The sequence below is a fragment of the Acomys russatus genome, chromosome 29 (assembly GCF_903995435.1).
Source record: "Acomys russatus chromosome 29, mAcoRus1.1, whole genome shotgun sequence".
Classification (NCBI taxonomy): domain Eukaryota; kingdom Metazoa; phylum Chordata; class Mammalia; order Rodentia; family Muridae; genus Acomys; species Acomys russatus.
The window spans coordinates 11,921,038-11,947,979 of record NC_067165.1 but is presented as its reverse complement, the minus strand read 5'-3'; the positions used below and the strand labels follow the sequence as shown (position 1 = coordinate 11,947,979).

The 26,942-nt window shown below is 45.8% G+C and overlaps 1 protein-coding gene across 1 annotated transcript; it reads left to right on the top strand.

The window, feature by feature from the left end:
• The first annotated feature begins 436 nt into the window (after positions 1-436).
• On the top strand, positions 437-25,589 carry Nsun4 (NOP2/Sun RNA methyltransferase 4). The gene is made up of 6 exons (XM_051171738.1): positions 437-617; positions 5,410-5,744; positions 11,251-11,405; positions 15,368-15,528; positions 22,863-22,987; positions 25,003-25,589. Exons 1-6 carry the CDS (start codon positions 525-527, stop codon positions 25,277-25,279), a joined length of 1,146 nt encoding a protein of 381 aa, XP_051027695.1. The 5' UTR covers positions 437-524; the 3' UTR covers positions 25,280-25,589.
• Positions 25,590-26,942: the final 1,353 nt, after the last annotated feature.

The following is a 26,942-nucleotide window of genomic DNA, read 5'->3' as shown; positions in this document are numbered from 1 at the left end:
ATGTAGACCAGGCTTGCCCTCGAAATCTCAGAAAGCTGCCTGCTTCTGCATTCCAGGTGCTGGGATTAAACATATGCCGCTATTCTAAAAGTAAGGCTCACTCCTTTCTCTCCCTTGGATCCTGAATGATGGGGTCAATTTTAGAATCGCAGAAAGTAAAGGAAATTGGGTACCGAGTCTTGAAAAGGACCGCTTAAAAGAGAGATCCTGAAACTGAAGCTTCTATGGCGTCCCTGAAATTCCGGGGCTGCCTACAGTCTAATTTCACTCTATCTCGCCAATTTGCTGCATGCTGCTTGAGGCCAGAAGGCCTTTCCTGCCCCTCCCTCCTGGGAGCCTCTTTGGATTCTTCCTGTGGTCTCCGTGGGCGGGGTGTGTGGAGGCAGGCGGAACCCTGGGGAGAGCCGCAAGCCTAACTCCTCCCCTTCTGCCGCAGTTCTTTTAAGCAGCGCGCAGTCCTATCCGGAACCCGCGAGAGCGCAGCTGCGGTTCCCGTCGGAGTTACTTTGGCGTTGCCCGCAGACATGGCTGCCCCCGTATTAAGGGATGTTCGGAAGCTGCTGAAACTCGTGGACTTCACACCGGTCCCGCGGAGGTACCGATTTAAGAAGAAATGGGTAAGGTCTGGTGGGAGACGTTAGAGGGAAACGTATCCAGCGCTTGTGTTTTCCGTCACTCACAGTTGCATTCCGGACCGTTGCATTCTAGGGACCGTAACCTTCCCGCAGCTGTTGCTCATAACTCTACCGGCCTTTTTATCAACCACACCTTCCTGTTGCGTAAGCAGCCTCCCGACTCCACCCCTCTCTGTTAAGTCATCACCCGAGTCTTCATTCGGTGATGTCACATCGCCTCATGTTCCTTTTTCTTAACTTATCTTGCCCTCCCAGCCCTTTTTTCCTTTTCTTCCCTCCCTCTTTCCCTTCCCCTCCTGTCCCATGACCTCCTCTTCTCCCCTTTTCCTTGAACTTTCAGCCCCTGAGACCTCACCCCTAGCAAAAGATAATAACTACCCCTTCCCTCCTGGGTCGCCGGCGTCCTGCAGTAAAGGATTCAGCCCTATCCTCACTCTCGAGGTGCCTTTGGCACACAGAAAAGAGTTCGACCACCTTTCCTGTCCTACTGGCCTTTCTCCAAATGCGGGCAAAAGGTTCACCAACCCCTCTTACTCTAGAGAACCTTTCTCTTGCCTCACTGTTACATCTCCTTGCTTACCCCGACGGATTCCCTCCCCACCACCTCAGCCCCCACTACACTCCTCCCCAACCCTACAGGGGAGATATTCTTTTGAACCCTTTTCTCCACTCCTAGGAAGGCTGTACAGCCAAGAGTTGGTTGGCTCATCCCCTCCCAGCCCTTGTCCCGACCGATTCAGCCTTCAGGGGTCACCCTCTCTTTGTCAGCGGAACCATTATTGCAACTGGATTGGTTCCCCAAGATCTCAGCATCCATGTCCTCCGAGCCCGTGCCCTTGTTACTGTAGTCCAGTGACTTCCCCACCTCTCATTCACCAGGCCCTCAGAACCAGCCCAGTAACCTCTCCTCAACTCACTCATATATCCTTGGAGTCTGGCCCTGTGATTTCGACTCCCCTTGCACCAGGGTCCCAGGGAAATTACTCTGTAATTTCCCCTCTTCTTATCCATAGGTCCCTGAGAACTGGCCTTACAATTTCACCTCCTGTTGCTCACCGCCCTCTAGCCTCAACACCCATTTCTCACAAAGTTTTGGAAACTGGGCCCATGATCTCCCACCAATGGTCCTCTGGGAGAAGTTACAATGATCCTCCTCTTTCCTCAGCATCTTCCCCACCCACCGACAACCCTTATCATGACCACCCTAAGCCGCCAGATTTCTGTGAACCTAAACCACAGCTTGATGTATCTCTTGGGAAAAATAGTTGTGGGCCTCCACATTCTTGTCAGGCAGGCGTGTCTAGCTCTCCCATCTCACCCCAAGAGGGCACTTTTCATTATTCTCATATACGCGCAGAGTCCCAGATAGCTGCCCCTACGAGCCCTTACTGTGTTACCACCCTACCACCTGAGAGTGCTGCTTCTCCTAGCTCATCCCAGCCTCAGGCTCTGCATAAGCCTTGCTTAGAGTCCTTTATATCTTGGGAGACTGGGGGGAACTCTTACCTCTTGCTAACCCCAGCTTCCGTAACTTCTGGTCCTCCCTACCCCACGGAACCACCTCTTCCTCAGGGTCCTCATCCCCTGTATTTCTCATCTCCCCATGGCAACCAGGTTTCAGGTCCACATCAGTCACCCAGAAGTTATAATGAGCCCCCTCTCCCCACCCCAGTTCCCCCTCAAATGAAGTCCCCCAAATCCTCAGAATCACGACGCAGTCCCTACAGGTGTCACTCCCTAGTCAACACACCCCACCATATTCCCCTTGACCATCCTAAGTCCTGTAAGATCACCACCTCTCCTCAGCCTCCCTCCCAGTCCTTTGGCCTCTCTAGCCCTCTTATGGAACCATCCATCACAACGACTAAAAATTCCTGCCCAAAAGAACTTCCCCCAAAGACTGCTGTGGACCCAGGAATCCTCAGAACTGTTGCTCCTATTTCCTATCCCCACGGCCTGCCTTGTAATCCTCTCTTGCCCAGTAGGCATCCCAAAAGCGGTCCCCACGGACTGCTTCCAGTATCCCCCTGCGATACCCATGTGTATTCTATGGTTCCTTCCACCCCCCATCCATCCTCACTCTCTGGTCCCCTAAATCACTCTATAGGTCCCCCTCAGTGTCATAACCAGCCTGTGGTTCCTCCCTGTGGCACTTACTCTGCTCCGAGGGGTCCACCACCACCCCATAGCAAGCCTGTGGCACCTCCTTGTTCCACCCACATCTATTCTTTTATCCCTCTGAGAACACCCTTTGACCCCCGGTGTTTATCTGTTGTCCCTCGACCTCGGCTTTGCCCCAATACTATTCCCTGTGGCCTTCATGCCTATGCTGTAGCCCCTCAGGGTCCACCCAAAGATCCTCCCCAGATCCCCTACAGCTCTTCTCTGCCTTCATCCAAGAGCTCCACCTGTAGCACTGTCGCCAGCTGTAGTTCAACCATTATTATTAGTGAATGTCATAGTGGTGAGATCCAGAGCATTCAACAAAACAAAAGTCAGAATCAGAACAAGAGTTCCCTTAGGAATCGAAGCAAGAGTCCCCAAAGCAGTGATTGCCATCAGAGTGGAAGTCAGAGCCAGAGCAATAATCCTCCCCAAAGCACTACTCAGTACCACAGTGAGAACACCCACCGGAGCATCTTTGAGGTCCAGAATGAGAAATATCATCACAGCCACAGCCGGAAGCAAAGCAAGAGTCCTCGAGGTAGTCAAAGCCGGAGCCGGAGCCGGAGCAAGAGTCCCCATAGTAGAAAAAGCCATGGTCGGAGCAAGAGCCCTCACCATAAGAAGAAATGATGGCAGAACACAGGTTCTGGCCAGAACAAAAACCTAGACTAGGGCAGAAGTTGCAGTAACGAGACATCCAGCCATGGTACCTCAATTGTTGCAACCAGGACTGACTTGTGGACTCCTCATCTGAAGGCTCCAGTTCTTTATTAATCTGACTCAAGTCCTTTACTCTGCCTTCTCGGGGTCTGGGAAATCTTGTAAAACAACTCAGCTCTATGGTTCTGTGCTCTATATTGTCAGTTCGCTTCATTATCTTAGGTAAGTGACTGCCAGTGCTCCATCAGATGTGATTAACTCCATCAGGTGTTAGTATTTGCCGTGGAGCTCTTGTAAGCTAGTACACACGAACAAGTTTTCAAACACAGGATTCTAAAGAACGAAAGTGTCAGGCCTGCTGGCGCACGCCTTTAATCCCAACACTGGTGAGGCAGAGACAGGTTGATCTCTGTGAGTTTGAGTCCAGCTGGGTCTTCAAAGCGAGTTCCAGGACAGCCAAGGCTACACAGAGAAGCCTGTCTCCAAAAAATCTTTAAGCCTCAAGGTTCCCCAGAGCCTTCACAGTTTCTTCAAGAGTTTTCCCTGGAGTTACTTCTTCTTCTTCTTTTTTTTTTTTAAGATATTTATTTTTTATTATGTATATAGTGCTCTGCCTGCATGTACACCTGCAGGCCAGAAGAAGTCAACAGATCACATTATAGATGGTTGTGAGCCACGTTGCGGTGCTCTTAACCTCTGAGCCATCTCTCCAGTCCCCTGGAGTTACTTAAGTCCCCTTCCTCCTCTGCAGTGCTAGGTGTTAAATCTAGGGCATTGCTTGTGCTGGGCAAGCACAGTTGTGCTGAGCACATTATTGCGGTACACCTCAGCTCGAGCCCTCAACTCCACCCCTCCTTGTTTTTTGAGCCTCTTTTGTGGTGTGTATGTGTTAGAGCCTCATACATCCCAATTTGTCTTGAACTCTGTATAGCCAAGAATGACCCTCCTTTCTACCTCCTGCATAGTAGGGTTATAGGAGACGTTTTAAAATGACGTTTATTTATTGTGGGTATGGGTGTGTGACATATGTGCTGTGGTAAACTTGGGGAGGTCAGACAACTCAGGGGAATCAGTTCTTCCCTTCTACCGTGTGGATCCCAAAGATCAAACTCAAGTAGTCAGGTTTAGTGGCAAAAAACCTTTTCCCGTTCAGCAGTCTTGCCAGGAGACTCCTGATGACCAACCTGGTCTCAAATTTGCTTTTGTAGCCCCAAGGCTAGCTGTCAGCTCTAGCTCCTCCTACCTCGGCCTGCTGAGTGCTGGGGTTACAAGTGTGCGCCACTGTGCCTAGCGTGACTCTTTCGTTTGAAGACCCCTACAAGTTACTATGAGAGGCATTGCGTCCCTTCCCAATCCTGTGATATGAAGGCTAACTCTTCACCTTCTCGCAGTTCCTCCTTTTGTAGGCAGAGGCAGCATAGGAAGTAGAAGAGAGCACCGAGTGGATTTGAATTTGCCTTGGGCTCTGAGGTAGATATGCAGGTTAGTTTTATGTTAACCTGACATAAGCTACAGTTATGGGAAAGGAGGGAACCTCAACTGAGAAAATGCCTCCCTAAGATCCAGCTGTAAGGCGTTTCTTAGTAATTGATGGGGGAGGGCCCAGCCCATAGTGGGTGGTGCCACCCGTGGGCTGTTAGTCCTGGCTTCTACAGGAAAGCAGGCCTAGTAAGACCTGAGTAAGCAAGCCAGTAAGCAACCCCCATCCGTGGGCTGTGTGTCAGCTCCTGCAATTCCTGCCCTGTTTGAATTCCGGCCTTGGCTTCTCTCAGGGATGGACTGGAAGTCACCTGGAAGTGTAGGCTGAAATAAACCCTTTCCTTCTCAAGCTACCTTGGTCTTTGTGTTTCATCACAGCAACCAAAACCCTAGCTAAAGCAGTAAAGTCAGACGATAAGAGAGAGAGTCAAGACTGGAAAGATTAATCGGCTTGCTCTTTCTCTTTTAGGCTACCACAGAACCGCAGTTCCCTGCCAGCCGGCTTGCTCTGCAGAATTTCGACATGACTTACAGTGTGCAGTTTGGGGATCTTTGGCCATCAATCCGTGTTAGTCTCCTCTCAGAGCAGAAGTATGGAGCGCTGGTCAATAATTTTGCTACTTGGGATAGTGTGAGTGCTAACCTGAAGCAGCTGCGTGCCAAAGACTTTGTGAGTGAAGCCATCGCTCACTGGAGACCAGAGCCTGAGAGTGGCCTCCCTCCAACTCCATCCCTAGACTGCAGCCCAAACCTTCGGTGCTTCACTTTTTCCAGAGGGGATGTCAGCCGCTTCCCTCCTGCCAGGTAGGACCCGGAACTACGAGTGGCATCCTGAGTGCCTGCTAGAAGTGGACAGGAAGAGCTCAGCCCCTGCTCTCTGCAATACAAATCAGTACTGTTGGTTTTCAGGAGTGTTTACACAGACTAGGTGTTTGTCAGCGTGCTGTGCATGCACTGTCTCCTTTGTCAACACCCTGATGGAAATAGTATCTGCCCTCTTTTATATTTGAGGTGCAAAGAAGTAAAGAAACTTACTTGCTTTTGATTCTTTAGAGAGTAAGTGGTAGACTCTCCAAAGGAGGTCTGAACCCCAGAACCTACACTTAGAACCTGTTTTGCCTTCTGTAGAAAACATCTGCCTTTGACAAGAGTGACTCACTGCATCCTTTCCAGTGAGGATGTACGTGTTTCTCCCTCCCCATTTGCCCTGTGAGGCACCTGTGAAAGTAGGATGAGAGGGCTTTGGTAGGAAGTAGGGGGTTGCCTAGGAGCACACAATAGTGGCAGACCTGAAGGAAACAGAGCTGCTGATCTCTTGAGATGTTTAATGTGTATGAAATTCAGTGAGAAAAGACTGCGCAGTCCAATGCTAAATCATGCATTAGTCCTCGAGACTAGGAAGCCGGGTATGGTGGTACAAGCCTGTAATAGCAGCGCTTGTTAAAGCCTGAGGATGATGGGCAGAGGCTAGAAAGAGAGAGAAAGAAAGAAACTGTAGGGCAGGAGTGAGCTTGAGGTCATCACTACCCAAAATAACACAAAACGAAAAAGCATCTATAATTGCAGAGACATTTTCTTTGGCTGGGTATTAGAACCCAGGACCCGACATGCTAGGCAAGCATTCTACTACAGGCGTCCGTGCTTCTGGTGGAAGAGCCTAGGTATAGACTAGTAAATTGCTGAAAGTCACACAACTAGTGAGAAGTGGCCTGGGTTTGAGACCCAGAAAGGCTGGCTGTGGAAAGCAGATTTAACTCTCTCCTAGTGATACTTGGCATACTAGCTACCATCTAACACAGGTTCTGTAACGTGCCTTCATCAATAGCGCCCCTCACAGGGAGGCGTGCTGGTGCGCACCTGCGATCACAGCACATGGGAGGTAGAGGCAAGGGATCAGGATTTAGGATGACAGCTGCATATGGATTTCAAGGCTAGCCTGCACTATGTGAGAGCCAGTCTCAAAAATACTAAAAAGAAAAATGGGGAAAAAAGGCCCTTTCAGTATTTTATCAGTTTCACTTAAGATCATCTTAGTTACTGTATGTATCAGGTTAGATTGGGTGAGGGGAGGCAATCAGTCCTGTCAACAGAGCCATGGAGTAAAAACCATGTGGTTGCCAGGTGTGGTGGCGCACGCCTTTAAGCCCAGCACTCGGGAGGCAGAGGCAGGTGGATCGCTATGAGTTCAAGGCCAGCCTGGTGTACAAAGTGAGTCCAGGACTGCCAAGTCTACACAGAGAAACCCTGTCTCAAAAAACTAAAAAATAAAATAAAAATAAACGTGTAGTCTCCTAAGTTGTTTGAGATACTTGGCATTCATTACAAGAGGTACTTACTCAGAAGATGGAGAGGTGAACAGTTTCTACATGGTTTGTCCTGTCACCAAAATCTCTTACGAACCTCTCCTTCCTATTGGGCTTCCTATGATATATCAAAGGGGCCTGACTCCTAGCAGGTCAGGGAGCAGTTAACAAAGTTCAGTTTGTGAATTTAGGAGTTGCCTGATAATATCTGTGACATTTTGTGTACTTTTTTTTTTTTTAAAGGACTGTAGTTTTTAGCAGATTCTCAAAATTTGAACCAAACAGCTTGAGGAGAGAAGGAAGAGACTCCATAAGGGCTTTTATAGGCTGTTGCGTGTGTGCGCGTGCGCAGTTCTGAGCCTTTCTCACATTTCTCAGTCCTCTTGTTATTTCTTTTTGACTACAAAGCAAGTCCAGGACAGCCAAGGCTAACATAGAGAAACCCTGTCTGGAAAAACCAAAACCTATATATATCTTTGTGAGATGTTAAAGTTATTTTTATAAAACTGTTTGTTTCTCAATTTCTCTCTTAACCTGGCTATCACAGAAATAATTGAGACTCTTGAGACTCTTATGTTTGTTTAATAATAAACTTCACAACACAATAACTGAGCAGCTGTTACTCTATTCTCTTTCTTTCTTTCTTTCTTTCTTTCTTTCTTTTTTTTTTCTTTTCTTTTTTCTTTTTTTTTTTTGAGACAGGGTTTCTCTGTGTAGTCTTGGCTGTCCTGGACTCACTCTGTAGACCAGGCTGGCCTCTAACTCACAGCGATCCACCTGCCTCTGCCTCCCGAGTGCTGGGCTTAAAGGCGTGCGCCACCATGCCCGGCTCTAGTTTCTTCTTCTTATTGTTTCTTCTTTGCACAGACTACTAAACAAGCCATGACCAACATCCAACCAACAGTTCCCTTATCCAGGCTCTAGCATTTATATACCCTCTGAAAAGTCCCCAGAATTCCAAACATCACACAACTGCAGGAACTTTCTGCAGCTGGTAAAATCCACACCCAGCAACATTTGTGCTTTTTAAAGAAAGAAATATTCCAAAGTTCTCACTGCATACTAGCGCTGGTGCTGTGCCAAGTCTCATTAGACACTCCTCCCAGAGTATTGTCTTGTTAGCTTTTCTGTGTCCTCGCGTCTGCCCCAAGGCTGCCCATGCTGAACAACTTCTGAGGGAGAGGAATGGCTGTTCACCACCTACCGTCCTTACAGTGATAGGCCTACAAGTCAGGAAGTCCTGGGACAGTTAGGGCCAGGTGATCACCCCGCCCTTTCTATCCATACCATCACTGCCTACCTAGCTTTCTGAAACCCAAAGCTAGCTCACCAGGTGGTTTTCCTTAGATCCTTTTGATGACTTCCTGTAGGTTATAGTCTAAAATCCTTAATGTAGAGTTTAAGGCCTTTTGTGTTGGTCACTATAGATGGTTGTGAGCCACCATTTGGTTGCTGGGAATTGAACTCAGAACCTTCGGAAGAACAGTTGGTGCTCTTAACCTCTGAGCCATCTCTCCAGCACCCTGGTCAACCCCAATCTTATGCTTTGTGTTATTCCTGCAGCTAGGAATTCCACCACACTAGACGGGCATTGTACCACTGAGAATACAGGCACACCCCCATTATGGTTGTTTTTATTTAAGGTTTTTTTTTTGTTTTTTTGTTTTTGGTTTTCGAGACAGGGTTTCTCTGTGTTCTGGAACTCTGTTTCCAGGCTGGTCTCGAACTCACAGAGATCCTCCTGCCTCTGCCTCCCAAGTGCTGGGATTAAAGGTGTGCGCCACCACCGCCTGGCTGATTTATTTTATTAGATTTTTAATCATGTGCATATGTATGTGTCTGCGTGAGTATATGCCTCATATGTGTGGGTGCCTGCAGAGGCCAGAGGTGTCAGATCCTCTAGAGTCACAGGTGGCTGTGAGCCATGTGATGTGAGCAACCTCTCCATCCCTGAATAAGGAGGGGGTAGTGTAATTGGGGAGTTAGTCACAATCTCTGATTTTTTTCTTTTCTTTTACCTATTTATTTTGGCCTTTCAAGGCAGGGTTTCTCTGTGTAGCCCTGGCTATCCTGGGACTCGCTTTGTAGACCAGGCTGGTGTCAAACTCAGAGATCCACCTGCCTCTGCATCCTGAGTGCTGGGATTAAAGGCGTGCGCCACCACCGCCAGGTTTTTGTTTATTTTTGTGTGTGAGTGTATGTGACCCCTAAATGTGCAGGACAGAAGAGGGTGTCAGCTTTCCTGGAATTAGAGAAGGCTGAGCTACTGTGTGTGTGTGTGTGTGTGTGTGTGTGTGTATCTGTGTGTGTGTGTATTTGTGTGTGTGTGTGTGTGGGTGGGTGCTAGGAGCTGAGCTTGGGTCCTCTGGAAGAGCAGCCAGGGCCCTTGACTGCTGAGCCATCTTTCCAGCCCTTCTCACTAATTCTTGAGGTTTTTGGGTTTTTTAAAGATTTTATTTATTTATTTTATGTATGTGAGTGCACTATTTGCATATACACCTGCAGGCCAGAAGAGGGCATTAGATTACATTATAGGTGGTTGTGAGCTGCCACGTAGTTGCCAAGTATCTTTTTTATTTTTTGTTTTTTATTTTGTATGTAGTGTTCTGCCTGCATGTAGGCCTGTACGCCAGAAGAGAACACCAGATCTCATTATAGATGGCTATGAGCCATCATATGGTTGCTGGGAATTGAACTCAGAACCTTTGGAAGTCCAGCCAGTGCTGTTAACCTCTGAGCCATCTCTCCAGCCCGCGTTTTTTATGCTTTTGTACCTTGCTCATTCTTTTCTCTTTTTCCTAGACTGTCCTTCCTTTTTTTTTTTTTTTTTCCTTTTTTCCTTTTTCTTTCTTTCTTTCTTTTTTTTTTTTTTTTTTTGCCTGATGAAAGCCTCTTCATCAGGCCCAACTCAGGTAGCTCCAATGCATACAGTTGATGATGGCCTTTCTTTTTGAACCAGTGAAGTACTCTATATTTTAGTGTGTAACTGAATAAAAGTGAGTTCCTGCTATGTGCCAGGCACTATTTAAGGTCTTGGGAATGGTATGGGGAACAAAGTAGGGAAAATCTTTGCCCTTCCAGAGCTACATTCTAATATGGGGAAAATAAAAGAAACACACACACACACACACACACACACACACACGCACACACACGTGAAGGACAAGTGCTTAAAAAAAATAATGCAAGCCGGGCGTGGTGGCACACACCTTTAATCCCAGCACTCAGGAGGCAGAGGCAGGCCGATCGCTGTGAGTTCGAGGCCAGCCTGGTCTACAAAGTGAGTCCAGGACAGCAAAGGCTACACGGAGTAACCCTGTCTCAGAAAAAAAAAAGAATAATGCAGTTGGAGATACAAAGCGGTAGAACAGAAGGCTGTTATTTTAGACTAGCCAGGGAATGCCATGGCTCTGGGGAGGCCACTTTGAGGCAGTGCCTGGTCGAAGTAAGGATGCACATTAGGGAGTGTTTAAACTTAGGGATGCTTAAATGAAGAGTCTTATGACAGAAGGCACAGTAATTGAAAGGCCTGAGGAGCATGTGCGGCTCAATGAGGGATTGAGCAAAGGCTACGAGTGAGGCTAGTCTGAAGCAAATCGATCAAAGGATCACTCAGGGACGGGGTTGTAGCTTAATTGGTAGAATGCTTAGTGAGCGAGCACAGAACCCTGTGTTTTGTCCACGTTGCAAAAGCCAGGGATGGTGGCACAAACCTGTAATTCCACAGTTCTTCAGTGCAACAGTGACAATGAAATCCAATGTCATTCTCAGCCTCATAGCAAGTTTGATCCCAGCCTGGGATACATGGGGCTGTGGTCCTTTTTTTTTTTTTTTTTTTTTTAATTACTGGATATTCTATAGATGAATGAGTGAGTGCCTGAATACTGCATAGGTGAATGAGTGACTGTCTGAGAAGTACTTTTACTAAGTGGCGCTCACTGGCCCTAAAGGGCATGGACCTGCTCACCGGGGCTCCCACTAGATGATGGTTTTCATCTCTCTTCCAGACTTGGCAGCCTGGGCCTCATGGACTACTACCTGATGGATGCTGCCTCCTTGCTACCTGTCCTGGCTCTTGGTCTGCAGCAGGGAGACACTGTGCTTGACCTGTGTGCAGCTCCTGGGGGGAAAACACTGGCATTGCTTCAGACGGGCTGTTGCCGTAAGTCGCTGGCATGGTGTCTTGGGCAGGTAGCGGTCCCCACTTCACCTAGTCAGGGCACACTGAATATGTTCAATTTGGTCCCAGGGTCAGAAGGGTAATAATATTTACTAAGTTTATTGTCAGTTGGTCAAGAAAAATGGCTGATGAAGGCTTCTGAAGGCAGATTAAATCAGGGCTCTGATAAATCCATCACAAGATCCTCCTACCTTTTTGCATTTGCTAATTTGTCTCTAAATAAAGTCTCATTTCTTTGTAGTGCCAATCCCTATTTTTAGTTTTCTATGTCACTCTTAAGTTTTTTATGCTTCCAACACACCTGCTACCTTTGCTCATGTTACACCCTCTCTTCAGAATTCCCCCATCCTACCCCAGCTGTCTTATCTAAATCCTTTCAGCTTTCAAGCCTTGGTTCAAGTGTGCTACCTCCCGGAAGTATTCTTCATAGCTGCTACTGGCTTATTTAGAATGATTCCTTTTCTTGTGCACCCACGCCGTGAGCATCATCTGTTAGCACATTAACATTATTAGCCTTTCCTCAGAGCTTTAATTACATGTCTTCTCCCTCCTCAAGATTGTGAATTCTATGCTGGGTGGTGGCGCACGCCTTTACTCTCAGCACTCAGGAGGCAGAGGCAGGCAGATCTCTGAGTTTGAGGACAGTCAGGGCTACACAGAGAAATCCTATCTTGTAAAACAAAAACAAAAGTTCTGAATTCCTTGGGAGCAGGCTGAAGGTTCTTCATGTGTCTCAGTATCATAGGCAGCCCTGGTATTCCTAAGCGCTCACTGTAGCCAGCAACTGGCCAGAATCCTGCCTTAAAGTAGAAATTACCTTTTCCTTGAGGCCTGAGAAATAGCCACAAGGGGGTGTGATTTACACATCTGATCTAGAGCTTAGCTGGGCTTCTCCGGTCACGTGCCTGGGCCTTTCTGTTAGGGGTGAACCTTCTGTTCCCGTTACTCCAAAGCTGGCTTGCATCTTGAGTCAGCCTCTTGGTAGGCCCATGAGTAGCTTGCTTTTGACCTTCTAGAATATCAAAAAGAAAAGAGAAAAGATGTTGACACAAGTTTAACAAGTGAGTCCAGAGCAAGAGAACCAGTTCTGGTCTGTGTGAGTGCTGTGAGAATCCATCATAAGGGAGAGGAGAAAAACGGGCAAAGGAGACATGTTTCCAAGGTGTACTAAATTACCACCTCTTCTTCATCTCAGCACTCACCCAAGTGACTGCCCTAGTGACCCCAGAATGTAGGGTCACAGAGTGTCAGGGCCAGCTGGGACTTCAGATTTACTTTGATGAAGTAAATGTCAGACACAGAACCAGAATTGGAAGCCATCTCCCCCCCCCCACCCCCGAGACAGGGTTTCTCTGTGTTAGCCTTGGCTGTCCTAGACTCGTATTGTAGACCAGGCTGGCCTCAAACTCACAAGGATCCACCTGCCTCTGCCTCCCTAGTGCTGGGATTAAAGGCATGCGCCACCACTTCCCGGCTCATCTTTTCTTTTTTACTTTGTTTCCTCTTGAAAATTCTTTCAGAACAGAGTGTTTGCTTTGTTTGTTTGTTTTCTTTTCTTTTTTTTTTTTTTTTTTTTTTTTTTTTTTTGGTTTTGTTTTTTGAGACAGGGTTTCTCTGTGTATCCTGTCCTGGACTCACTTTGTCGACCAGGCTGGCCTTGAACTCACAAAGATCCAGTTTGCCTCTGCCTCCCCAAGTGCTGGGATTTAAGGTGTGTGCCACCACCACACTCCTCTATGACATTTTTTTATGGGGACACTAAACCTCTTTTGAGTAGCAATCAGCTCTTCATTATAGGTCCCACTTGTCCTCTTTCTCTTTGCCTCTGAGGCTGAGTGTGACCTGTCATTATCATCAAACTTTTTGTCTTTCTTTCTTTCTTTCTTTCTCCCTCTCTCCCTTCTTTTCTTTCTTTCTTTGTTGTTGTTTGTTTTTCAAGACAGGGTTTCTCTGTGTAGCCTTGGCTGTCCTGGACTCCCTTTTTTTTTTTTTTTTTTTTTTTTTTTTTGTTTTTCGAGACAGGGTTTTCCTGTGTAGCTTGCCTGTCCTGGACTCGCTTTGTAGACCAGGCTGGCCTCAAACTCACAGCAATCCGCCTGCCTCTGTCTCCCAAGTGCTGGGATTAAAGGCGTGCAAGGTCCCAGTTTTTTAGCCCTGTCTTCAGGCTCTTGATTTTCCTCACTCAGCCTCCCAGGTGGTGGCATTACAGGCATGTGTCACCAAGCCTTAACATCAATCTTACAGGAATGTTTTTCATGTAAGAGAAGTAAGAACACCAACTTGATACTTCTTAAACTCATGTCTGTTAGAGAGGCGGGGTGAGGGAAGGTGGGGGAGGGGAGAGGGGCTGGATAGGTGGCTCAGCAGTTATAAACTCTTGGTTCCTAGCACCCACATCAGGCAGTTCACAATGGCCTGTAACTTCCGCTTTGCAGGATTTGATACCGTCTTTAGGCCTCTGTAGGGATGCTCACGGGCATACATTTACACAAATGTACATACACCTAAATAAAAGAAAGAGAGAACTCAAGGTAGTAAATCATTAGGTTTGGTTTTATATACAAAAAAGTAAGTGGCTTAAAGAAGAAATGTGTCTCATACATGAGATGCTTGTCTAAGAAGCCTCTGATATCCATGAAGTCAAGGGATGGGTGTGGAGGCTCCACAGTCATCAAGAACTTAAGCTGTTTTTATTTTAGTTTAGTTTAGTTTAGTTTTAGTTTAGGCGTCATTCTTAGAATCAGTATCATGGTACAAGATTGCTGCTAGTACTTCAACCAGCCCATTTTAATTTGCAGTAGAAGGAAATGATTGTTAGCCTTTTAGACACATTTCCCAGAGGTCCCACATGATCTTTGTGTCTACAATTCACTAACCAAACCTAGTGATTCAGTCATATTTAGTTGTAAAAGAAAGCCAGGAGATGTATTCTTTTGGTGTACATTGCCCTCTGTCGGTAAAGTTGGGGTTCTGTTATTAAGGAGTAAAAGAATAGTCAATTCTGGGTAAATAACCTATAGTGTCTACTGAAGACCAAGAGAGACGTATTGGCCAGTTTTGTTTGTTTTTTGACTTGACACAAGCTAGAGTTATCTGGGAAGAGGAACCTCGAATGAGAAAAGGTCTCCTCATCCGAGTTGCATGTAGGCTGGAGAGGCGTCTCAGCAGGCATGAAGTAGCTGTTGCTGTGGGCGGGCCCCGCCCAGTGTGGTACTGCCCCTGGGCAAGGTGGTCCAGGGGTATTGGAGCAAGCCAGCGGCGCAGGCAGGTAAGCAGATCGACCCTCCGTGGTGCCCGCTTCAGTTCCTGCCGCCAGGTTCCTGCCTTGGCTTCCGCTTTGACTTCCCTCCATGATAGACCACACACTGTAAAGTGAAACAATCCCTTTCCTCTCCACGTTGTTTTTAGTCAAGGTATTTATCACACCAATAGAAGCCTAACTAAGACACGAGTGTTTCAGAGAGACTGAGGAGGCACAGTGACACACGTTTAGTCCCATCCACTCAGGAGGCTGAACCTGAGTCGCTTGAGAAGTTTGAGGCCAGTGTAGGCACAATAACATTACCATGTGTCAAAAAACAAACAACAGCAAATCAGCATGGCTAGTGTATGCCTGTAAACCTAGCACTGGGGCAGGCCGACACAAATTCACGGCCACGACCCTGCCACAGAAGAAAAGGGTGGTTAGTGGGAGAGACCGTGTTTCTTTAGAACTACTCTTTCTTGGTCTGCTTTGTCTACTTACTTTTCCTTTTGATGGATATTTGTCCTCATGCCCTCTGCTCCAGAGTGACTGATTTGGCGTCATGTCTATAACTAATATCCTGTCTCTGGGCTCTGTGTTGACTGGTTATACCTGAGAATTGGCTTCATTTCCATCAGTACCTTTTGTTGGTGTGATATGCTGTTGAGTCATAGCCTCAGAAGACTCTTTATCTCCACAGGCAATCTAGCTGCCAACGATCTCTCCACTTCCCGAACAGGCAGGCTACAGAAGGTCCTTCACAGTTACGTGCCTCAAGATATCAGGAAAGGGAACCAAATTCGAGTCACCTCGTGGGATGGCAGGAAGTGGGGAGAGCTGGAGGGGGACACCTATGATAGGGTAAGTGGCTTCTGACCTCCGTGTTCTGGCCTCCACCCAGGGGAGGATCCAACTTCTGTGTTTCCAATGCGCGGGGCTGTTTTTGGACCTCGACAGTTCTCCATGAATGATTTGGAGAAAAAGCTATTTGCAGAGTTCTCAGTTCAGCTTAGATGGCTTGCTACTATTTTTATTAGAAATAGTTGGCAGCAAAAAGAATTTGAGCCTAACTGAGTGTGGAAAAAGTTATTAGGCATATTTTATTTCTGAAGTCACTTGGTTGCTTGGAAGGCCTTGTGAAGATGAGTATGAATAAGAACATTTTATTTATTTCTGAATATTAATATAACACATAGTACAAAATTCAGGAGGTATAACAGGATGTGAGATAGAAAATAAGCTTTCTTTTTATACCTGTACACAGCTGTCTACTTCTTCTTCCTGCAGATAACTATTTTTATTTTTACAGCCTTTATGTAGTTTGTATATGAAAATAAAAATTTGTCAGTTTCGTCTTTTAAATTTTTATTTGCATTTCTCTTTCTTTCTTTCTTTCTTTTTCTTTTTTTTTTTTTTTTTTTTTTGAGACAGGGTCTCTCTGTGTAGCCTTGGCTGTCCTGGACTCGCTTTGTAGACCAGGCTGGCCTTGAACTCACAGCGATCCACCTGCCTCTGCCTCCCAAGTGCTGGGATTAAAGGCGTGCGCCACCATCGCCCAGCTTTTATTTGCATTTCGTAATAGAAATGGCAGTGTGTCGTATTCATTATGACATCTATTGCTTTTTAACTAATTAAAATAACCTCAAGTTCAGTTTTATGCTTTTGAAGTAAAATTTCTCGTTAATGGTTTTTATCAGTTAAGATTTTTACAGAGTTTGAGAAATTCTTTAGAGATTCAGCCAATCTTGCTTCCATTGGCAATGAGCATATGTTCTATATCCCGGCAGTATTAATGTTGTGTAGGTGTGTACTTCTTATCTATTTTATTTGGGTTCCTTATACCTCTACCTCCCTTTTCTACCCCATTCCCTTCCAGCAGCCCAACACCAGGTAGAAGAGAAGGAAGGTTAGTGGGGAGAGGGGCTGCTTCCTGCTGGGTCGGTGGCTGGGTTCCTCGGGGCAAGTCCAGTCTTCATCGTGAGGCTATCTCCAGCTTCTTCTCGCCAAGCTGCAGCAACAGCAACCAGGAGTGCAGCCTCCTTCTTTCGAGTGCCCCCATCCTCTCTAGGCTCTGGCATTTATTCCCTCTCTGGGTCCCCAGAACTAGACTGTCTGCATCTGGCAAAGATCACACACCCCCTTTTAGAGCCCACACAAGGCAAACAGTCTGCTGCTGTGGATATTCTGAGTAGCCCCATATCCCACACCTGGGATTAAAACAAAAGCATGTTTACGTAACATGAGTTTTTAAAAGAAACCAAAGCACCCACTACAGTGTTGTCTGTTGGTTTTTACTAAACTTCCATTACCTTTCTAAAATCGTATGGACTTTATGTGCCCACTCCATCTCTGAATAATGCTTTAGGCCTTAGCTTACTGTTGTTCCCAACTAGCTCTTATAACCTATATTAACTCATTTATATTAATCTGTGTTTTGCTACGTGGCTTGTTATCTCTCCTCAGTTTCATACCTCTGACTTCCTCCATGTCCTGCAGGTGAATCCTTCTGCCTTCTGTTTCTTTCCCAGAGCCCCTATGTCTGCTGGAAGTCCTGCCTCCCTCTCTTGCCTCAGCTATTGGCTGGTCAGCTCTTTATTCAACCAATCAGAAGTAGAACAATGTTTATAAAACATTGAGACAGGTGATGCTTAACAGTACCAAAGTCTAGTTGGTGTGGTGGCGCATGCTTTTAATCTTAGCACTCAGGGAGGCAGAGGCAGGCAGATCTCTGTAAATTCGAGGCTAGCCTGGTCTACAAAGTGAGTCTAGGACAGCCAAGGCATCACAGAGAAACACTGTTTCAAAACAAAACAAAATAGAAACAGAAACAGAAAAAAATCCCCCCCAAACAAAACAACAACAACAACAAAATCAACCAAACAAAAACCAGTACCAAAGTCTGGCCTGTACTCAACTTTCTGGATCCAGAAATTGTTAATACATTTGAATAACACAAGGACAATCTTTGCATTGTCTTTTACATGGTGTAATGGAAGTTTTGGTTTCTTTGTAAACTCATTTATGTTATGTAAATATGTTTTTGTTTTCATCCCAAGATTGGGATTTTAGTTTGGGCTTTAGTTTTTGTTATAATACAGAAGTTGCCACACAAACCATTCAAGCACCAATCTCAGTGAAATATTGATGGTTTATTAGAATGCCACACTCCAAGACTGACAGTGGCCAGGGACACAGTGGATATCCTTGCCTGTCTAGACCAGGCTGGCCCTTGAACTCACAAGGATCCACCTGCCTCTGCCTCCCAAGTGCTGGGATTACAGGTATGCACCTCCTTGCCCAGCTCCTCAGTCTTTTTCTAAGGCAGGTTTTTTGTTTTGTCTTATTTTGTTTAAAAGGATATCCCAGTAACAACCAGGTAACCAGGTGGGAAGCAAAGGGGACGGGGCAGCATTACATCATCTTGATTAGCTAAACACGAGAAGAATTGATCTTGTTCCAAGAACAATGTATACAAGGTAGCTAGACAAAGCATTTTAAGCTGATTGGCCAGGATATAGGCTTGGGAACTTTCCAGTCCCCTACTGTTCCAGGAGAAAGGAATGTAGCAGGGTACTATGGTTTTGTTTAAGTAGAACATAAATCATTAATTTAAGAATTACGTTCAACAAGTATTGAATTGTAAGTAAAAGACTATTTAAGCTCCCAGTTAGGAGAGACTGGAAACCTGATTTAATTTTACCTTATGATCAAAATGTCGATTTAAAAACAGATATGGCTTTTGTTATGTTAAAAACAAAGGCAGGTATTAACAGAGGAACCACAGTTTTGTCTTGTTGTTTTTTGTTTGTTTGTTTGTTTTTCAAGACAGGGTTTTATTGTTTTAAAAATTATCTATATTATCTGTATTATCAGTAGGCCCGGCTAGGATTCAATCAAGACACAGACACTTGTTATGTTTTAAAATAGCTTTAGTTAACCTGGGGCAGGGCAGATAGCAAACCTCTAAACTACTTTCCATAGTAGGGCCTCAGGCATGGGAACCCTGTCTCAATCCCATGCCATCTGCTTCTAATAACTTCTATCAAGCTACCTCCCATCCATAATCCCAAATACTGGCTCATATTCTTCATCTGGGCTGTGCTTCTCCTCCAGCTAACCCATGGCAGCCTTCCTCTCTTCACTTCAGGTCTCTCTTCTTTATCCTGGTGGTGGTCCTCCTTCTTCCCAGAATTCCTCTCTCTCCTAGCCCCACCTATCTCCTCTGCCCTGCCCAAGTGGGATGGCTTTTTATTAAGCAAAAGGTGGGTCAGAGACAGCAAGTAGTAATTAGCATCAAAATACATCAGACCACCTCCCAACAGGGTTTCTCTGTGTAGCCTTGGCTGTCCTAGACTCACTTTGTAGACCAGGCTGGCCTCGAACTCACAGCGATCTACTTACCTCTGCCTCCTAAGTGCTGGGAGAGAGAAAAGGATAGAGGGGTGAGGGGTGGCATTATCATTAGCTTACCTTCTGCTGATTAGGGGTAGGGACTTCTTTGGGGCAAGTTTGATCTTTAGAGTGTCTGACTTCTCATTTCTTTGTGCATGACTGTTCAACAAACGCGACCACCAGCAACCAACCACCAACTACCAACACACCTACTGGGGCTCTAGCATTTATGTCTCCTCCGGAAAACATGATTTAGGGCCACTATGTATTTGCACACATCTATAAAATGGACAAAATATAGCCGGGCAGTGGCGGTTACAGACCTTTAATCCCAGCACTCAGGAGGCAGAGGGAGGTGGATCTCTGAGTTCAAGGCCTGCCTGGTCTACAGAGTGAATTCCAGGACAGCCAGGGATACACAGAGAAACTTTGTCTTGGAAAACCAGAATTTAAAAAAAAAAAAAAACTGTAGATGACATTGCCTGTGGGTGAGGGCAGCATTTCGGAGTGAGTCTCCTTGGACTGGAACCCCTGCCTCCAGGACCTGCCAACTGAAAGGTTTTTGTGAGTTTAACTTTGATGTGTATTTAACTTCTTCAGTGAGGCTCGCTGTAGCACCAATCCCACAGGCAGTTGATTAAGAATGCCTTTGCACAGTGCCAGACTATAGCAAGCATTCAACATTTTTTTCATTGTCACATTCCTCACCGTTTTTTGTTGACTGATTTTTAGCTATGCCTTGTGGGGCAATATAGAATGAATTCCCTCCCATTTTATTTGACAGTGCTTCAGGCATTGAAATAGCTTTGGTGAAAAAGTAGTAGTGTGCAGTCTGCTTTGTGCTGGGGAAGTGTTAAACATGTTAGGTGCAGAAAAGAATGCATTCTCAGGGCTCAACAGAACTCCATTCTTCCTCACTTGTATTTGCCCATCCGTTGGAGAGAGTCTAGCAGTTTGCAGGTTCATAGCAGGGCAGTCACCCTTCCCTTCCATTCACAGGTTTCCTCCCTCTCTCCCTCCCTTTCTTTCTTTCTGAGTTAAAGTTTATTTCAAATAATAAAATGTTTATTTGAATATATTTTTCCTTTTTTTTTTTTTTTTTTTTTTTTTTTTGAGACTGTGTAATAGCCCTGGCTATCCTGGACTCACTTTGTAGACCAGGCTGGCCTTGAACTCACAGAGATCTACCTCCCTCGATCTACCTCCCTCTGCCTCACGAGTGCTGGGATTAAAGGCATGTGCCTCCACTGCCCGGTTTTCCCTTTGCTTTTCATGGGGAAATCATAAGCACACAGGAGGCCGAGACTCAGCTAGCATCCCATCCTGGCATATACCTGGTTCCCACACACTGGACAGTGCCTGCTGAGGAGATGCCTATGCCCTTCTCAGATGTTTCCTGGTGTCTTTTGGACTGGATGAGGCCAACAGCTTTCTCAGTTGACACTGGGAAGTGCTAGCTAGGATACATTGGCACCAAAATAAAGATGCATTTGCCACTGGTTCTTCAAGCCTCTGAAATCACATAGCTCTGTTGTCCATACGCATGAGCACTCAGGACCCCAGCATCCACCAGTGAACCTGTACCATTCTCCTGAGTCCAGCCACCTTTTGGAGATTGTAAGAATTTCCACAACTTTCTCTCTTCTTCCTGCCCTCTGTCCCACTTTCTTTGTAGACAGGGTGTCATGTGGCCTAGGCTAGCCTCAAACTAGCTTATGTAGCAAAGGGTGGCTTTAAACGTCCATCCTCCTGCCTCTACCTCCTAATGCTAGGATTACAGGTGGGCGCCACCATGCCCTATTCATGTTTCCTACTCTGTACACTGTGTTAGGTCACCAAAGAATATATCAATATTGAAAACTGGCTCGTTTTTTGTTTTGTTTGGTCTTTCTTTCTTTTTTATTTTGTTTATTCAGAGACAGGTTTTCTCTGTGTAGCCTAGGCTGTTCTGTGTAGCTTTGACTGTTCTGGAACACACTCTGTAGACCAGGCTAGCCTTGAACTCAGAGAGATCCGCCTGCCTCTGCCTCCTGAGTGCTGGCTGAGAGATCAAAGGTGTGCACCACCACCTCAAAGCTTGGTTTCTACTTTTCTTTCTTTTTTATTTTGTTTATTCAGAGACAGGGTTTATCTGTGTAGTCTTGGCTGTCCTGAACTCATTTTGTAGACCAGGCTGGCCTTGAACTCAAATCAATCCGCCTGCCTCTGCCTCCCAAGTGCCGGGATCAAAGGCGTGCACCAGCAAGCCTGGTGGTTTCTGGCTTTTCTTTTTTTCTTTTTTCCCCTTAAAAAAATTTTTTTAAGCCGGGCGTGGTGGTACACGCCTTTAATCCCAGCACTCGGGAGGCAGAGGCAGGTGGATCGCTGTGAGTTCGAGGCCAGCCTGGTCTATAAAGTGAGTCCAGGATGGCCAAGGATACACAGAGAAACCCTGTCTCGGGAAAAAAAAAAATTTTTTTTATTAATTCATTCATGTTACATCTCAATTGTTAATTTTCTGGCTTTTCAAGATGGGGTTTCTCTTTTTAGCCCTGATTATCCTGGAACTAGCTTTGTAGACCAAGCTAGCCTCAAATTCAGATCAACCTGCCTCTGTCTCCTGAGTGCTGGGATTAAAGGTATGCACCATTTAAGGTGAAATTTGTGTTATTTTAAAATTACTTTATGTTTCTGCTTTGCCAAATGCCTTTCCAAAGACGATCTTACCTTTTTCAAATATACATGTAAGGATATTTAAAATATTTTTGGTCTGACTCAAGTGCCTAGGATAGAAAAAGCTGCTAGCAAATTAATGAGTGGCTTTGTGTTTCTCACTTGAAAATATCAAAGCATTGGAAGCCAGGTGTGCTGATGCATAACTGTAATCCCTTGGGAAGTTGAGGCAAGAGGATTATGAGTTCAAGACCAGCTTTTGCAACATTGTGTGTGTGTCAGCGGCCATAGCTCAGGTCCTTCTAGAACTGGAATTACAGGTGAGCCATCTGACAGGATGTGAACTCAGGGCAGGTGCGCTTAGCTCAGCCATCTCTGCAGCCCTTCCTCCTCTTTTCTCTTTTTAAAACAGTACTAAGGATTGAGCTTAGGGCTTGTATTTCTCACGTCGTTTTAAAGTAATTTTGAGTTGTAATTCTGCTTCATTATGTAATATATGTAAATTAGGTGCTCTATAATATATAAAATTGGATGTTTTCAGTAAATAGCCAAGGACAGAGCCTTGAAGTACTAAGATATTTTTTTCTTGGTTGCTACCAGTTATGCAATTACAATTATTGTATGCAGCTTTTTATGAAACAGGGTTTCATAAAAACTAGGCTGGCCTCAGACTCACTGTGCAAGCTGAGGCTGGCTATGACTCCTGATTCTCCTGCCCCCATCTCTCAAGTCCTGGAGTGCTGTGTATACTACCAGGCATAGATTTTCATTTAAATTTATTTTACTTTTTAAGACAGGGTCTTACTCTGCACCCCTGGCTGGCCTGGAAAATCGTAGACCAGGCTACCTTCAAACTTGTAGCAGTCCTCTTGCCTCTGCCTCTCAAGGGCTGGAATCACAAGTTTGTATCACCATGCTTACTGGGTTTGGCTTTTTGATCAACCATGAATATTTCTAAATATACTATTTTTCTGCTCATTATTTCACAGTTGTCTATCAGGTTAAAATGAGAATCCTTGTCAGGTGCAATGGAAGGATGGGTAGAGGGGCATTTCCACTGAACTTTGTCGGCTGGGGCCCTAAACTGCTCTCATTTAAGTTAGAAGAACCTAGAAGACTTTTAATCCGTTATCCTTTAACACTCTGGGCAGGTGTTGGTAGATGTGCCGTGTACCACAGACCGCCACTCCCTCCATGAGGAAGAGAACAACATCTTTCAGCGGTCAAGGAAGAAGGAACGACAGATGTTGCCTATGCTGCAGGTGCAGCTTCTCGCGTGAGTAACATAGTTACCGAATCTCAGACGTTAGAGTCCAGTCACCTGAGAGCTTGGCTGGGGAACTGGGAGCATGCCAAGACCATCACATAGAAGAATCTTGGCTGGAGATTTGTCTGGAGGCGATAGTGTCTATCTGTTTTCGAGACAGGGTTTCTCTGTGTAGCCCTGGCTGTCCTGGAACTCACTGTTTGTTTTGTTTTGTTTTGTTTTTTTAAGATTTATCATTTATTTTTATCTTATTATGAGAGTGCTCTACACCTGCACACCAGAAGAGGGCATCAGATCCCATTACAGATGGTTATGAACTACCATGTGGTTGCTGGGAATTGAACTCAGGACCTCTGGAAGACCAGTCAGTGCTCTTAACCGCTGAGCCATCTCTCCAGCCCCCCTGGAACTCACTCTGTAGACCATTCTGGCCTCGAACTCACAGAGATTTGCCTGCCTTGGCCTCCCTGAGTGTTAGAATTAAAGGTGTACACCACCATGTCTGGCTGAGATGGTCCTTTCTAGAATAATAACTACACTGCTTCACCATTCTACCTTTATTTAGTGCCAGCAACTTGCACATTTTTGAAAAGCAGACTGTCAGGTGTGGTGGTATATATCTGTATCCCTAGCTATTTGCAAAGTTGAGGCAGGAGGATAGCTTGAGCCTTGAGTCTGGGTCATTGTAGGTGCTAACCTGATAACATAGTGAGACTCTATCTCAGAGAAAAGTGACTGAGGTAAGATGGCTCAGCAGTTAAGAGCACTGTCTGCTCTTTCAGAGAACCCAGGTTTGGGTCCCAGCACCCACACGTCTGCTCACAACCATCTGTAACTCCACTACCCGGGGATCTGATACCTCTTCTCACCTCCATAGGCTCCTGCACACGTGTGGTACATATCTATACATTCAGGCACCCACATACACATAAAATAAAGTAAGTACTTTTTTAAAAGAAAAGAACTATTTATTTATTTTTTAAAAAGAGAGAAACATATCCAGATGTGGTGGCGCACGCCTTTAATCCCAACACTCCAGAGGCAGAGGCAGGTGAGTCACTGTAAGTTTGAGGACAGCCTGGTCTACAAAGCTAGTCCAGGACAGCCAAGGCTACACAGAAAGACGCTGTCTTGAAAAACCAAAAAAAGAAGAAAAAAAAAAAAAAAAAGAAAGAAAGAAAGAGAGAAACTAGGCATGGTGTACACCTTTAATCCCAGAACTTGGGAGGCAGATGCAGAAAGGATCTCTGAGTTTGAGGCCAGCCTGGTCTACATTGTGAGTTCCAAGTCAGCCAAGGCTACACAGTGAGACCTTGGTGGTGGTACAGGGAGAAATAAATAGAAAGAAAAACATAGAGAAGAGAGAGGGAAGGAAGAAAGAGGAGAGGAAGGGGCAGGGGACCTTGGGAGGAGGGATCTGTTTGACTGAGGAGAGAATTCAGTCGATAGCCAGCATCAGGGTTTAGTTCAGAACCAGGATCAGGCCTTAAAGGACCATTCTTTTTTTAAGGTTTATTTTTATTATTAATTATGCATATGCATGTGTGTCTTCATGTAGGGATATGCCCATGAGTATAGACGCCCATGGAGATCAAAGATTTTGGATCCCCTGGGACTTGGAGTTAATTAGGAACATGGGTGCTGGGTACTGAATTTGGGTCCTTCACAAGAGCAGTATGCACTCTTGGCTGGTGAACAGTCTCCCTAGTCCCGTGGAAGGATTCTTTTAAGGAGGCTTCCTAGAGCTGGGTGTGGTGGTGATGCTGAGAACCCAGCCCTTGGAAGGCTGAAGCAGGGGGGATGGCAACCAGGAGGCTGCTCTGTGCTGTGTAACAGGATCGTATCTCACAAAGCAAACAGAAAAGCAGAAGCCAGACGGCAAGGGTCCTAGAGGAAGGCCCTGTCTTCTGCTGCTCCCTCGGGTAGCAGAAACACCTGCTCATGTTTCTTGCCCCATGTTGCTCTCACTCTTTCTGAGAAGTAAAGTAGTTATTGCTTTTATTTTTTATTTTTCTTGGTTTCAGGGCTGGACTCCTTGCCACCAAACCGGGAGGTCACGTTGTGTACTCCACTTGCTCACTGTCGCACTTACAGAATGAGTGTGTGGTGCGGGGTGCCATCGAGCTGCTGGCCAATCAGTACAGCATCAACGTCCACGTGGAAGACCTGTCTCACTTCCAAAAGCTTTTCATGGACACCTTCTGTTTCTTCCCATCCTGCCAGGTTGGGGAGCTGGTAATACCAAACCTCATGGCTAATTTTGGGCCTATGTACTTCTGCAAAATGCATAGGCTGCCGTAGTGTCACCCTGTCTCTGAAGTAGAAAGACAGTGACTCTGTCAGAGGCATTGAAACTGAGACCAGTGGCAGAGATGCACCCAAGACCTGTCTCCATCTTGTTTGTTTTTCTAAAGATAGTTGTAAGCAGTAGGAAGTGGGACGGCTGCCCAGTTTCGGATTATCAGCAGGTTTCTAACGCGCACTCTCACTTATGTCTTTCAGTCTCTGCTAAGGCCCCTGCTCCATTAGGGACTTGGACAGAATCAGTGAATAAGCCCATAGTTTAAGCTGTAAACTTGGGAAGAAACATTTAGCCAATAAAGTTGTTGAAGTGCTATAAGGTGGGCCTGTAGTTGGACACTCATGTCAGTGCAAGTTCCTCCACGGTTCAGCGTGTGTCAGCCGGAGCTGCCGAGCACTCTCTCCAGAGTGCTCAACCCAGGCCTGCAGCCTCCCACACTGGCAAGTTCCATTTAATCAGCCCACAGGCCCAACAGCCTCCCCAAGTGTCTCCATATGGCACATGATCTAATTTAAGGAATAAGTAACTAAAACTGTTGAGCCCGTGGCTGATAATCCTCTCACACTGAGAAAGCGTTCCTAAGCTGCATGCTTCTGCCGTTCCTTCAGATGTCACTGCAGAAGCCGCTGCTGGCACCTACTGTTTTTGTATGTTCTTTCCTTTATTTCTTCACACAACAGCAAATACTCTGTGAATTCCTGTGTGGCAGCTAAGGAGCTGTTAGAGATATGGTTGGGGCTGTGGGAAATAATTGGGTTTCCTTCTCTTCAGAATGGCAACCTACTTCCTTCCACATTCCTGATATTTTATTTTAAATGTCTTGGTTTTATTCCAGCCTAGCAGGGCTTTGCCTCACACACAATGTTCTGGGGTGACATTATATAGTGTGCTGACTTGAGTGCTGGTTGTTTTGTAACATTTGTCAAAAGTGGGCAACCTTTAGTGTCAGCGAAGAGTAGGCACTGCTTACGGACACCTGCTATATCTATAAAGTGATTACTGCTTAGCACCAGGTGGTATCCAAGAGGCTCTGTGCAGAGACCCAGGCACCGAAGATCTCTCAGCTCCAGCAATACTAAATATAAACAGCAGGCAACGATCATATGCCATGAATAGAGGCTGGTGAGGGCCCCCCTCAGCATCAGCCAGCTCCCTGGGCCCCACCTTACTAGCATTGCTTGGTTTAAAGTCTGCAAGGTCTTGCAGGGCCCTCGGCTATAATGCGAATCTCAAGAAAAGAGATGTCGTCTTAACCTTTGCAAACGTCTTTCTCAGTAGACACTTCTTTAGCAGGGAAGGCAGGAGAGACAAAAAAAAAAAAAAAAAGTGGGAAGAAGGGCCGGGTGTGGTGGCGCACGCCTTTAGTCCCAGCACTCAGAAGCAGAGGGAGGCGGATCACTTTGAGTTCCAGGCCAGCCTGGTCTACAAAGCAAGTCCAGGACAGACAAGGCTACACAGAGAAACCCTGTCTCAAAAAAACCAAAAAGAAAAAAAAAAAAGAAAGTGGGAAGATCTGAGAACTATTCAAGTTAGTCACAAGGCATACACACATATATATGTGTGTGTATATATATATACGTATATATTTACACACACACACACACACACATGAATGCATGCACATGTGTATGTGTTACAGAGGGCATGTGTTGGGTAGTCCTC

Excerpts from the sequence above, each read along its gene's own strand:
- Nsun4 (XM_051171738.1), top strand. The coding sequence starts at position 525 with ATGGCTGCCCCCGTATTAAGGGATGTTCGGAAGCTGCTGAAACTCGTG. Across the intron at positions 5,745-11,250 it reads AGCCGCTTCCCTCCTGCCAG|ACTTGGCAGCCTGGGCCTCA; the intron begins GTAGGACCCGGA and ends TCTCTCTTCCAG. Across the intron at positions 22,988-25,002 it reads CTGCAGGTGCAGCTTCTCGC|GGCTGGACTCCTTGCCACCA; the intron begins GTGAGTAACATA and ends TCTTGGTTTCAG.